The sequence below is a fragment of the Dendropsophus ebraccatus genome, chromosome 1 (assembly GCF_027789765.1).
Source record: "Dendropsophus ebraccatus isolate aDenEbr1 chromosome 1, aDenEbr1.pat, whole genome shotgun sequence".
Taxonomy (NCBI): domain Eukaryota; kingdom Metazoa; phylum Chordata; class Amphibia; order Anura; family Hylidae; genus Dendropsophus; species Dendropsophus ebraccatus.
This window is the reverse complement of record NC_091454.1, coordinates 146,732,131-146,746,465: the sequence shown is the minus strand read 5'-3', so window position 1 is coordinate 146,746,465 and position 14,335 is coordinate 146,732,131. Positions and strand designations below refer to the sequence as shown.

General features: G+C 40.7%; 1 protein-coding gene across 1 annotated transcript in view; it reads left to right on the top strand.

Annotated features, from left to right (window-relative positions):
- Positions 1-14,335, top strand: part of ARID3B (AT-rich interaction domain 3B) — a 52,128-nt gene that overhangs the window by 19,780 nt on the left and 18,013 nt on the right. The window contains exons 3-4 of the mRNA XM_069981539.1: positions 9,910-9,975; positions 11,717-11,789. Coding sequence (XP_069837640.1) covers positions 9,910-9,975; positions 11,717-11,789 — 139 coding nt within the window. The remainder of the gene's footprint in view (positions 1-9,909; positions 9,976-11,716; positions 11,790-14,335) is intronic.

Below are 14,335 nucleotides of genomic sequence, written 5' to 3'. Positions count from 1 at the left end.
AAATCCTTTGCAAGAATAAAGAGAACTGAACCCTCAATGATTTATAAAAATTGCATATTTTGCTATAATGCTACCTCTGATTGCTCTTGCTTTTAGTAATCCTAGTAAGATTAAGCTGCATGGTGTTAAATTTGCATCATATGGAATTTGTCACCCATGTTGTCACTTTATTTTCTGATGACTGGTGAGTAAGAAGGCATGTGCAGTTCTAAATGTATCTATCGTTTAACAACTGTCTGACACATTAGAAGTTGTGATTGGTGGTGTCCAGGTGCGGAGACCCCCACTGGTCGCACGAACCATGGGGCACAAGTGTTTCAGCTCCCAGCAGCTTTCTTATCTGAAGATGTCCTATAATGGTGTCTTCCCTTTATTTCTGCCTTCTGTAGTATACGGAGGTAAACATAATGTATCCCTCTAACACATTTCTTGTACAGTTGTGTAAGGAATAAGATCGACTTGTTTTCCACTGCCCCCTAGTACTGCTTGACATATCTGCAGGTGGTCGGCGACAGCTCCTGTAACTTAATATAAATGTCAGATTTAATGTGACTGTGTTACTATCATTAGTACAATAGTAAATATTCTCGTGGCTCTCTACTGTGCATTCCTTGTTTGGTACAGAATGGAAGGTGATTGAGAAGAGGGGGCTGGGAAATTTCCAGACATCTGAGATCTTTTCTAAGTAGATAGACCAGGTGGTATGGTGGTAATCCCAGCTGTGTCCTCATCTCCTTTAATTGCTATAAACATCTCACACTCCCTTGATCTGTAGTAGATCTGGAATTGTATAGTTTGCACGTTAAGTGGTATATGCCTTGGTGCTCATTCTACTTAGCATATAACTAGTGCAGGTATTCCAAACACTGAAGTATTCAATTCCTTCACGTTTGTTGTGTGATATATATATATATATATATATATATATAATAAAAAGTTGGCTATATATATATATATATATATATATATATATATATATATATATATATATATATATATATATATATATATATAATAAAAAGTTGGCTTGAGTTAATGTGTCATTGGTGCCATTTTCCATGTTCTAAGGCAGGGGTGAAAAATCTTTGTCTTGTTGAGGGCCGTTTGGGCATTTATACGATCATTTGTGGTCTGTACAAAAATATCACCATGATTGTGCCTTCTAAGGCAACAACCTGTCAACAACAGACGTAGACCCTATTTACTTCCATGGCCCAAAGGTAGTCAGCTAGTGACTAAGTAATTTCTTGTATTACTTTATATATATTCAAGTCTTTACTCACTCAAAAGCGTGGTGTGCTAAGTTTTTCATTCTTTACAGGATGGTTGTGTAACAACTCGTATAATAATTAGCATAATAATTAGCAAAACTATGTAAAGTGCTGCAGAATCTGTGTGCGCTATACAAATAGAAGCATTATTATTATGATGTGTGGGCAATTTGCAGAAATAGTCTCTAGCTGCCGTGCTCACTGGGTAAACTTGCGCTCCTGCAGTGTCAGGTAAATACAAACACACACACACCGGATACGCAGCAGATCTGCAGCAGACTTGGTGGTTCAGATTTGATACTGTGTTCAGTTATTTAGATCTAATCTGCTGCGGATCTGCTGCGTATCGCAGCAGTAAATAAGCTGCATATACGGTGAGTGTGTTTGTAGCCTCATGTGTTATTCTAGCCAGTGAGTGTGCACGCTAGTGTGGGGGGGAGGGGGGGGGGGTCCAAACGTTGGCCCAAACGTTGGCCCACATTTATAATTAATGTAACTTTTGGACAGCCTTGCATAGATTACAACTCCCACCATGAAAAAACTTAACACAGCATGGTGGGAGTTGTAATCCACAAAAGTTTATCCAAAAGTTGAGCATCCTTTTATATTCAACATTACATTTGGACAGCCTCGCCTGGATTACATCCCACACCATTCATAAACTTAAGCAGCGTGGTGGGGGATGTTATCGACATAAGGCTGTCCAAAACTTGCATATTTTTATAATTTACCCTTTTGGACATCCTCATATGGGTTACACCCCCCACCATGCTGCATTGAATTTATGCATAGTGGGGGTTGTAGTCCATTATATCCTATTAACAAAGGGGCATTACTTTGATACAGTGCACCTGACTGTGTGGGTAGCACGCATGCAATGCATGGCACCCTCATGAGTCTGTCTGCCACACTCAGTACTAGGGTACAAACACACACACCGCATACGCAGCGTATTTATTGCTGCAATACACAGCAAATACGCAGCAGATTAGATCTAAGTAACTGAACACAGCATCAAATCTTCACCATCAGATCTGCTGCGTATTTGCTGCGTATCTGCTGCGTATACGGTGTGTGTGTGTTTGTACCCTTATACTGTGTGTTGGCTCATCAGATGATCTTTTGGGTGGGGGGGGGGTAAGTTGTAATTTCCCCACCCATGTTCTAAGGTAAAAGCGCCCCAAAACACACCACATTTTTTGTGTCTTTTGCGTACGTGGGACCCCCAGTGGACACATCTGCCTCTTAGCTGTTGTTGGGGGTCTACGAATATATTTAATGTATGTGTCGATAGATTTCCAGACACACACAACAACCAGACACAGGTCATAAAGGAGAGACTCTGATTTCTCCTCTTTTCTAATCCATTCCTGACTTTGGTTTAAAAAATCTGTCAGATAAATCTTTGTGTAAACGCTCCATTAGCTTATATAATGCAATAGTAAAATGAGGGTCATGCATACATCCCTGTTAAGGCTTTGTTTTATTCAGAGACACAAAATGGCTTCTGTAAAGACTCCCAATGCCTCTGTCGTGTCCACAGAGGCTGCATGATGCCGATAGCCATTGACAGGAATGAGAATGAAACTGTGCTAGACTTACACTGCATTTTTTAAACTTCAATGGGAAGTCAATGCGAAATGGATGTACATTTTTTTTTTTTTTTTAAGTGTACAAAATGTATACATTAAACAGAAAAGAAATACAAGCTATGCTTACTTAATTAATCCCTAATCGAGTCATTGTCCTGTCATCCCTGCTGGCTTTGCTTGCATCCCTGGACGCAGTGAGGCTTAGGCAGGGGAGCAGAGCTTACCATGTTTATTTTATCCTAATAAAAAGCTTTTTAAAGTGTCACTGGTATAATTTTCAATATCTAAATGAACAGTATGTTATATAAATCAAGTTTTCAATTTACATAAATTTTATTTTTATCATGCTGTAAAACAAAGCTATACTTGTATCCAGGTCCAGTCTCCTGAAGGCAGCTTTTTAGTCTTGTGCTGGTTAAAAAAAAGGGACTCCCTGTAATTAATCTTTTTCAGCCAGCACAAGACTAAAATGCTGCTTTAACACGTCCACAATTTTTCAGACCTTATGGACGAGGAAGGCAAATAGATTTGTTCCCTGTCCGGCATGATGTGTCAGTAGCTTGCTGGCAGCGGGGAAAATCTTCGCATCACCGCCGCACTGTAGTGAGCCGCGCAGCTCTGTCATTAGGGTATGTGCACACTACAGAATCCCGACGGAAAATCTTTTGTGGTTTCCGCAGCTTGTACCCGCTTGCGGGCTCAGGCGGCTGTGCTTCTCCATTCTATGTTCTGGCAGATTCCGTCGCCTGTCCAAAGAATGAACAGGTTCTGCGGTGATTCAAAGAGTTTCCTTGCTGCTAGCAAGATATTGACACGTCATGCTGGGTGGGAAACTAAGCCATTACTTGCCTTTCCTGTCCATAAGGTCCACAAAATTGTGGACGTGTAAAAGCGGCCTAAGGGTGCGTTCACACCTACAGGATCTGCAGCAGATCTGCAGCAGATTTGATGCTGTGTTCAATTATTTGAATGAAATCTGCTGCAGAAAATCAGCTGCAGATCCTGTAGGTGTGAACGCACCATAAAGCTGCCTTCAGGAGACTGGACCTGGATACAAGTATAGCTTTGTTTTACAGCATAACAAAAAAAAACATGCAAACTTGCTTTATATCATTTACTGTTGTTTTAGATTTTGAATGCCATAATGACATTGACACTTTTTATCCTACAGCCCGATTAATTGGAAGTCTGTTAATATAACTTCCCCAGAATATCAGTTCCTTGGGATGGTAGCAGTGGTATTTAGCTTGGCCTTTGTCCACAAGCATTTAGCATCTAATAATGAACTACTAAAGCCCATCTGATGGGACTCAAATATATCAATAGATGTCTCTCTAGGGCTCATATCTTGATCAATAGAATGGGGGTTGTGTAAAAAAAAAAAGTCTACTCTTGATGGATGTGGGATTTCTTTCATCCTCCTTCAATGTTGACGATGCAGTAGATTTTCTTCTGGCCATTAATGGCCACATACCTGAGAGATGCCTTCCACACCGCACAAACAAAAGATGCCTTAAAAGGATCTGTCATTAAGCAAATAAATGCCAAAAAGAGGAAAATAAGACACCTTTTCCCTTAGATCTTCCCGTAAGTATGTGAAAAGTTGGAGAACTATACCAAAGGTTAAATGACAATGTTAACTTGAACTTTGATCTTTTACAAAGAATTGCTGCGCATCTTGCCTGTTGGTATTTCAGGTTTCTTATTATGTGGAGGGGGCTATAAAGCCGACTACATTTTGATGAAATCCCTCAGTATTCTGTTTGGGTAAATCTCTAGGCTTTCTTCAGATCTTTTACAATGTTTGCAGTTTGCAGTCTTGATGGGTTTTTTGTGTGTTTTTTTTGTGATTTGACAAAACATACTGATCTCTTACTGCCTCTCAATGTTTTATACTTTTCTTCTTTTAGACCTCTCTCTCCACTTTTGAATGGTATTATGATATTGGTTCTCTGATGAACAGTGTAGTGCATTGTGGGTTTCTTCCTATAGATTAAATAGATAAAACTGTTATGCAGGGCTAGATGACTCCCTACTAAGGAACACTATCATATTTTACCTTATCAAACATAGTATGTTAATGTTTATTCCTAGGACAACCCCTTTTAACATGTAGCAGCTGCCAATCTCTATCAGGGGACAGTTCTGCCATGCTTGTTCTCCCACGTGTGCCCCACAGTGCTAGGCTGAATACCCTATTGTAGAGCCTCACATACATATGAATTGGTGGCCTGCTGGCATATGTATAACCACTGCTGTGTTTACGGAATTAAGTCAGTATGGCTCTTCCAAAGAAAGGAAACATTACACTAAGCATGGGAAATTCACAAATAAGTGAAACCATATATCCCAGCGTTTACTTCTTTATTCTCTTCTGCTTTCTGCTCCCTTGTCTTTTTGTCCTGTGGGCATCCTGACACTATCCCAGAATGTATTTAAAATGAATCTGTCAGCTGCAATTCATGTTCCAAACTATGAGTGGGTTCACACATACAGGATCCGCAGCAGATTTGATGGTGCAGATATCAATGTAACTAAATAACTGAACACCGCATCAAATCTGCTGCAGATCCTGTACATGTGAACGCATCCTTACACTGCTTTACACTGGCTAAAATTTTTGTCATGGCAGTTTATTTATTTATTTTATTTTTTTTTACCAAAATCTTTGTGGCCATGAGTCAATGGAATTTTACATGGCAAGGTTTTTTTGTGGTATTTTTCTCCCCTCTGGCGGTTTTTGCCTCTGTGGCATTTTTTTCAAAACGCAGCATGATGAGGGTGGTGTGTGTGTGTGTGTGTGTGTGTGTGTGTGTTTTTTTTTTTTTTTTTGCCATCCCGCTGTAAGTGACAGCCACCTTAACCCCCCTTAGACCGGAGCATACATTACCTGCTCCACGCTCCGGTTTGCTCTGGGGGTTCCTGGCTGGATGTCCTGCTCAATCAGAGCAGGATGTCCAGACACAGGGAACCCCTGAAGCCAGACGGAGAGTGGAGCAGGTAATGTATGCTCCAGTCGGCAGGAAGTTAAGGGGGCTTTCACATACTCACGACGGGATGACAATCTCGCTGTGAGTATGGATTCTCATAGAAACTATGAGGCAAGGGATCCTCAGTAGATTTCACTGCGAATTTACAGCGTGAAATCTGCTGTGGATCTGCAACATGTGAATCTTGCCTCAGGGTGCGTTTTACACATGTAGGATGTGCAGCAAATTTGATGGTGCAGATTTGAAGCTGCAAAGTTGCTTTAAATCTGCTGCAGATCCTGTACTTGTGAACATACCCTAATGCAAATTGCTGTAATGCATGCAGATAAAAATATTTTGGCAAGCACATTTGAGGGCCATATGTATAGTGATATTGGCTCCATACTTGGTGTTTACACATGGGGGGAACATGTATCAACGGGCGTACAGGGGTTTTTCGGCAGAAAGTGCCGATTTGCGAATACAATATTCGCAAATCGGCACTTTCCGGCGGGGAGGGGGTGTGAAGGGGGTGGAATGGAGGGCTCGGACTCGGAGTCCGCGCGATTCACCATCCGTTCTGCAAAAAGATACACCGAAAACCTACTCCAGTCCTCAGCTGGCGTAGGTTTTCGGCTGTGCGCACCGACGCACACGGGATTTATGTAGAGGCAGTCCGCCTCTACGTAAATCTCCATAGCGCCGGAGATGCGGGGACATTTATAAGTCCAGCGTAAAAAACGCCAGACTTAATAAATGTCCCCCATGGTGTTAACTGTGCCTGTATGCCAGTGTGTGTAGGCCATTCAATCTCTTTGCAAACGCATGCCTTAAGGTCCTTTTAGAATGAGAAGACTGCTAGCCAATACAAGTGTTAATCTACTAGATCAGCATCCATTAAAAATATCCCTTATACCACCCAGTCATTGTCCGTGCAGGAGTGATCGCTGGGTTGATGGTGCAGCCCTTCACTTACATCATTGTTGCCCATACAGCCCTGGTTACGTAGCTATTCAATGATTTTTGCATGATCCCAGCATTTAGCCAAAGGCTTCAAGGCCCTTTAGGGCAGATTCACACTTTCTGTGGACTGAACTGCGGGAATTCCTGGCGTCATAGTTCATTATGATGATGCAAGTTCCGAAGCTGTTAAATCGCTGCACTATGGGTGTGTCAGTACAGTAGTACAGATATTTAACTGTTTAAGAGCTCATTGCATCTCAATGAAAGATGATGCTAGGAGTTTGTAGGTTCACTTTATAGCATACAGTCCATGCATGGACCGTATCTACGGTATGTGTGAATCTGGCCTGGAGCTTGGCTGTGTGCAGATCTCTTCAGTTCCCAGAAGTAAATATATAATAGAGGGTAGAGCTTTGGACTGCTACAGTCACTATTCATTGCTTAGTCTTGGGGTAAGCCATCAATATTGGATCAGTGGGCTAAGACATCTTGTACCATATCAGTATTAATGTCAAATATTGACCAATGTTGAGGTGTATGCTATCCCACCAGAGTCTGTGTAGCGGGGGCCTAATATGAGACTCAAGACAAAGGACAATTTGTAAAATAAAGGGCGCCATTAAAACTTGTAGTATATTTTGTTGAGATATTGTCAACTATAATATTTATCTGTTTGATTATTGGGTATAGGGCAATATACCTCCTTTTTCAGAGTTTTTGTTTAGAAGAAAAGTTTATTGGGGAGGATGTGGCTGGTATTATGGCATCTATGGCATGTTGTATACCACCCTCCAAGGTGCTAAACACACACCGCCTTCCTTTTGAAGTTCTTTTGTCAGCCCTGTTTACCTAATATAGAAGGTAAGGTATACAGCTTCTTTTAAAGGCTAATCCCATAAGCTGACTCAGTGATTTTGCTCAATAAATGCGGATCGCTGACTGGCGTTTTGTAGGGATTGCTGCCTAATTAAGGGAAAGATTGGCCAAAGAAATCACCGTGGGTGTGGTGGTGTTCAGATGTATGGCTTCCAGATCCTCACCTCACATTTACAGCCTATAAACCTGATATGCTGTGTTTTTTTTCCCTCTAAACATTAATGTAGATGAGCAGAGACTCTGACTGATACTTTATAGTCTCAGTCCTGGAAGGGGGTAATTGCAGGAAGGGGGCAGGGTTAGTATACATATGCTTGCCCACTAATGTGTGATTCACACATTGCCATCTGTACATATTCCTCATCCATGGATGTGTTAGTAAGCAAATACTGTCCCCTTCCATCACTAGTCCCAGTCATCAGTGTTATGGAATGGGATTTTGGAAAGAATATGACTTTAGGTCCTGGAAACCTCTAAGGACAGGGATGTGCTAGGATCTGCAGGAATTCTTTTAGAAGCTATGGGCTCATAGATATGACCCTCCTTGTATATGGAGTCCAATGCTACAGAAAATAATTTCTTCATGTGAAGGCTGATGCAAACAGGTACACAGTGCGCCAATATAGAGTTAGTTCCTATTACAGCTCTGTTCCAATAACCATAATGCTGCCATGTTCATGAAGCCTTGAAAAGGGCAGTTTGGCCAGAAACCTTTTTCACCAGTCCACCTAATTATAAATGCTGGGTTAGGGCGATTTTTACCTTTTTACCGAATAACAACTAACGAAAAACTATCGCAAACGAGATTGTTTATAGTTAACCTAAAATTGTTCACCATGTTACACAGAACAATGGTTGTTAGTTACGATCATTACTATGCTTGTTTATACCTTCTGATCCCAGCAAAACAATGAACAATGTTCACTAATCATTCAGTGTAATTGCACAACTGCGGAACTTGAGCGAATGAATGTTGAATTACAGCGAACGATTAACGATAATTTAAGGTTCAGATCTAAATCAACAACAAACGATCGATTTTTTTCGATCGGTGCCTGCAATTACACAGAACGATTATTGTTTAAATTCAAATTATATAACAATTTTTTGCCCGATAATCGTCCTGTGTAATAGGGCCCTTACTGGGACCCTCACCAGTTGCTGGAACAAGGTGCTGAGTCTTGGCAATACTGCTCTGATCAGTCTGTGGACCTTCTAGCTGCCATAGACTTTGGAGCTGCAGGGTTCTTGCCCAGCCCCCACAGTCTTGCGGCTTTAATAATTCCACAGTGATGAATCAAAGTCTCTAAAGAAGGTTAACTTGCCCTTGATTTATCTTGGGCTCAGTTCATACCTGTTTTACAAGTAAAAGCTTTTTATTCAAAGAGTCATCCTAGCAAGAGAATCTTAAGAAGTTGAAATATGTAATATAAGATTTATAGCTGGCAGGGTCCAGCCTTTGTTCACACTAGAATTTCCAGCCATATAGGGAGTGCAGGGAGTGATTTTATTTCCCCATTTCCTTCAGGCTGTAAACAAGCATTGAAATTTGGTCAAGCCTCCCAACCCCCATCTCTTTTACTGGGCTAATAAAATTGTTTGTTAATGCCTGAAGGGAAGTGACTGGTGAATGCTGAACAAAATGTTTAGTAGACACAGCAGTCCATTGACCGGCACTAGAGCTAAAAGAGGATTAGTAGCTGCAATTTAAAGCTGATCCCTTCTCAAGTCTGGCGGCAACTTTGTGATATAATGGGAATCCTAATTGAACAACTCTTAACTGCTTTCTATAGGTCGAGGTCTGATAATGAGTTTTATACATCATTACGGCTTCCAGTCAGGGTGGTTTTTAGCGCTTTAACCATTTTACAGAAAACTTACAAAATCGAAATAAATTACCAAAGATATTGCGTATTTATAATGGTAAATATATAAACCTATAAAAAAAAGAAATACCCACATTTATGGGATTAGACAATGTAAAAACCCAAAGAAGTCTGTGCCTAATATTTAATATTGATTTTTTTTGGCACATACCAGACTCGTGCCTACTGATGCCTAAAAAGTCACTTTTTCTTCTAAGATATTACATGATGATTTACTAAGAATGATGTATCCTGCTTGATATGTAAATCATCTTTTGTGTGTTGTCATTTATACGTAACTGCTCTTTAGCCCAATTTGTTATTTGAATGATATGTTTAAATGTCCCTCCCCCCTCTTTTTTTGTTTCCCCAGGAAAATGCCTCTTGGTCTGAGCATGGAGATGGACATAGCAGAGAAGCATCTCGGGACTTTGCAAAGGTAGTTTTACTTCTGTGATGAAGCCGGAATTATCCTTTTTTTAAAGTATTTTGCTTTTCACATGCTGACATTTTACAGTGGGGAGCAGTGTGCTGGCTGCATATAAAGGGCCTTTTACACAGGCCAATTATCGTGCAAAAAATTGTGAAATCGTTTGACCTAATTTTCTGGTGTAATTGTGGAAATGATTAAAGGACGAAGGAAAATTCATAATTCAATTCATAATTCAATTCAAAATTCAATTCATCATTGATCACATTTGTAATGAGATGTCAAGTTTTTTTTTTTCTATAAATGATGCCAACACTTTAAAGGAGAAGTCAGTTGAAAATTCTTTATTAAAGTTTTGTATTGCCCCCCCCCCCCAAAAGTTATACAAATCACCAATAAACACTCATTACGGGAAATGCTTATAAAGTGCTTTTTTTCCCTGCACTTACTACTGTATCAAGGCTTCACTTCCTGGATAACATGGTGATGTCACGACCAGACTCGCAAAACTGTGCTGGCTGCGGCTGCTGGAGAGGATGATGGCAGGGAGACACTGAGGGACACAGGACACTGGAGGGACACGGAGCTTCCCTCTGCCATCATCCTCTTCAGTAGCCACAGCCCGCACAGCTTTGGGAGTCGGGTCGTGACATCACCATTTTGTCCAGGAAGTGAAGCCTTGATGTAGTAGTAAGTGCAGGGATAAAAGCACTTTATGTGCTTTTTCCGTAACAAGTATATATTGTGGATTTGTATATCTTTTGGAGGGTAGTAAAATACTTTAATAAAAAATTTTTGCCGGACTTCTTCTTTAACCCCTTAGCCACCCATGACGTACCTGGTACGTCATGGTGCTGCAAGGGGGAGTTCAGATAGGGGTCCCACCGGGACCCCGCTTTGAACGGCACTACTCCCGGCTGATATGTGCCGTTGTTTTAAAATAACAGCAAATATTTGCCATTAAATGGCGGCCATCCACTCAATTTCAACATTGTGTCAACAGAGCCTTTCTGTGTTTTTAATCCACTCCTGGTTTTGGTTGCAATATGAGGACCACAATACTAACTGAAATATACATAGTGAGAACCCAGCCTCAACACAGGAATTTCGGCCAGTACAGAGAGGCACGGCTCAATGTGTCAATCACATGACTGCCTTCTCTGTGAGCGCTCAGATGGCCTGGGAAACACTGGACTTCCTGTGTTCTGACTGTTTCCTGTTTGTTGAGAAAAAGTCAGAGAACAGGAAGTGCTGTGTTTTCCGTAATAACTAAAAGAAAAATAATAAATGTAAATTGCAAACTTGCTTTATATCACATTTAGTTTTGGTTTAGAGTTTGAAAGTTATAACAACAGTGACACTTTAAGGTAAGGCCCCGTTCCCACTGAGCAAAGCTAGCGGAATTCCGTGACGGAATTGTCCGCCGCGGAATGCCGTTAGCCTCCCGCTCATAATGGGAGTCTATGGGAGGCGCGCGCTGCTGCTCTGTACGCGCTGAAGAATGAACATGTTCATTCTTCAGCGCGGACAGGGCAGGAGCGCGCGCCTCCCATAGAGTCCCATTATGAGCGGGAGGCTAACGGCATTCCGCGGCGGACAATTCCGTCGTGGAATTCCGCTACCTTTGCTCAGTGGGAACGGAGCCTAAGGGTTTTTTCATAACAGATCCACATCATTGTTACCTTTTTTAGTTTCTAGCTTTGTGGAAAGGCATTTGTTAATTTCTGTACTTGTTTTTTTTACTTTGCAGCTTTATGAGCTAGACAGTGATCCAAAACGGAAGGAATTTCTCGATGACCTCTTTGTGTTTATGCAAAAGAAAGGTGAGCTAAAGGCAGCCAGTATTCTTGGATTTCTTTTATTTGTCTCTAAACTCCTATGCTGCAGCACACCGTTTAACTGATCTTTGCAGCATGCACTCTGCATATGCCAAGAGTTAATCCGACAAGGCCCGTATTTATCAACGTTTCTGTTAATGAAGGCATAATTTGATGTACTTTTCTATACAGAGACATACATTACAGAGATGACAATCCCTAAGAGGGGGCAGAACACTACTGCTCACACTAAGTGCTCTAGAGAGTAGTCCTGCAGTGTCCAGCCAGCCAGGTTTTCATCTTCTGCAAAGCTATACCTTTTTGACACCAGTTTCACTATAGTTATCCAGCACCAACCAGTCCTCCTATGCATTTCAGATGCAAGTCTGGGCCTGACTGCAGGCCTAATGACCCAAACTGTTAGCAGCAATGCAGTAAAGTCTATAAAGAAGCCTTATAGATGTGTTTTGCATGACCTATATTGATTTGGATTCAAGACCATTTTGATAACATACTTCCTTCCTACTACTGGGGGAAATTGCTTACACGATGCAGTGGTCCTTGGCACTGTGAACACCCATTATGAAAATCGTCTATCTCTCTGATATAGAGCTGACAAATCGTTGCGCAATGTGTCCCAACTTTGGTAAAAACGTTGAAGCAGCAGGATTTACTCTATTTTTTTCAAGTTTGTTCTTTTGCCAGATGTTTACAAAGATGAGGAATGTTTGGTTTTTGTTTCCATCAAAATCTCGTAATATGCTTGATCTCTTCTGATTCTGGTTCTCAGAAAATGGGCTCATCCTTAGATGTTTATTGACCTCTAAATGAGTTGAGTTGCCCATTCTGCTACCATTGCTTCCCCCTCCCTCCTTAACTGATCTTGAAATCTGATAAGTCTTAAAGGAGCTGTCACTATCATTTATTGAGGAAACTGTTTGTGCTTGGGGGAGGGGAGATGCCATATGAAGCTAGCAGGATTTGGTGAGTTAAAGATAGGGGGTGGAATCTGTCATTGGAATGTGATTAATGAAGCCATTAGCTCCTGTTGGCTGTGATATGCATCTGAGCTTTGATTTCCTCCCCGGAAATTGATGAAGGTATACTGTACAGGGCTGCAGTGCAGTCACTTAAAATAATCCAGTTACACAAGGTTTACTTGTATTAGTTTGCTTTAGATTCTCTCCTGTGTATGAGCTACTGTTGAAGAGTTTTACTTGGTACAAACTTGTACATATTCTTGTACTCTGGTAAAGTTAATATAGTGTTGTATACCTGAAACATATCCACAAAGATTTTTTACCCATGTACATTTTAGTCAAGATCATGCAGTGCCCTTGGCGCTGACCCATTTTCAGGTCGTCTTTCTATAATGCTATGGTTTAGTGTGTGTGTGTGTGTTTTTTTTTTTTTTTTTATTAAGTAATTGTTTTAAGTAGTTACGATAAGTTCTTGTTCATTCTGGCCTGATCTGCGCTTATACTCTGAGTCTATAGCATCGTGGCTTCTGTTTTTACTGGATTAGTTACGGATATAATGATTTAATCTGTTGTGATCCGCTTTTTTCCCCCCCTCTATATATATATATATATATATATATATATATATATATATATATATATATATATATATATATATATATATATATATATATATATATATATATATATATATATATATATATATATATATATATACTGGATGTGTCTCCTTTTGTGGACACAAATTCTCTCCCTCCAGAATGATGAAAGCTCTGCCAATAGTTAGCTACCCTGTAAGTAAACCAGTCAAAACCCAATCAGCCTTGGTCTGAAATTCCCTTCAAAATATCAGTCATTAAAAAAAAAAAAAAAATAAATAAATAAATTCTGATCGGTCATAGTGTGGGTGACCTCTAGCGCAAGCAGGGAGTATCACTCGTCTCTCCCTGTCTTGCTGCAGGAGATTGTACTTTTTTTTAGTAAAATTATTGAGGGTTTTTTTTTTTTCCTGCAGCAAGATTTGGGGCAAAGAGCTTAAAGTGACACTGTCACCCTCTTTTTGAAGTATGACTTCTCTACACAGGTATAAAGGGGAAATTTAGCAGTTTTCATACCTTATTTAATATCATTCGTTATGGTGCTTGTTCCAGTAAAAGTAATCTTTTATCATCTGCGGATTGTGCTATCTGGTCGGGGGGTTCATGGGCGAAGCGCTACTTAGCCTCACCCAAAATGTCTCTGTTAACCCCACACCCAGTGATGTCATCTACTCATAGGTCACGCCCCCTCAGTGGCCATTGGTATGGGCTGACCTAGAGGGGGTGGGGCCTAGACTTTTAAGCTGTTCTGTTCCAATGGCCGTCAAGGGGTGGGGCCTATACACCAATGATGTCACGGGGTGGTGTTATGAGCAGGGCTAAGTGGCACTTCGGACGGGAAGCCCCGCCGAGATAGAACAATCCGCAGATTATAAAGATCACTTTTTACTGGGACAAGCACCATGACATATGGTATAAAATAAGGTATGAAAACTGCTAAATTTACCCTTTACACCTGTGTAGAGATGCATAA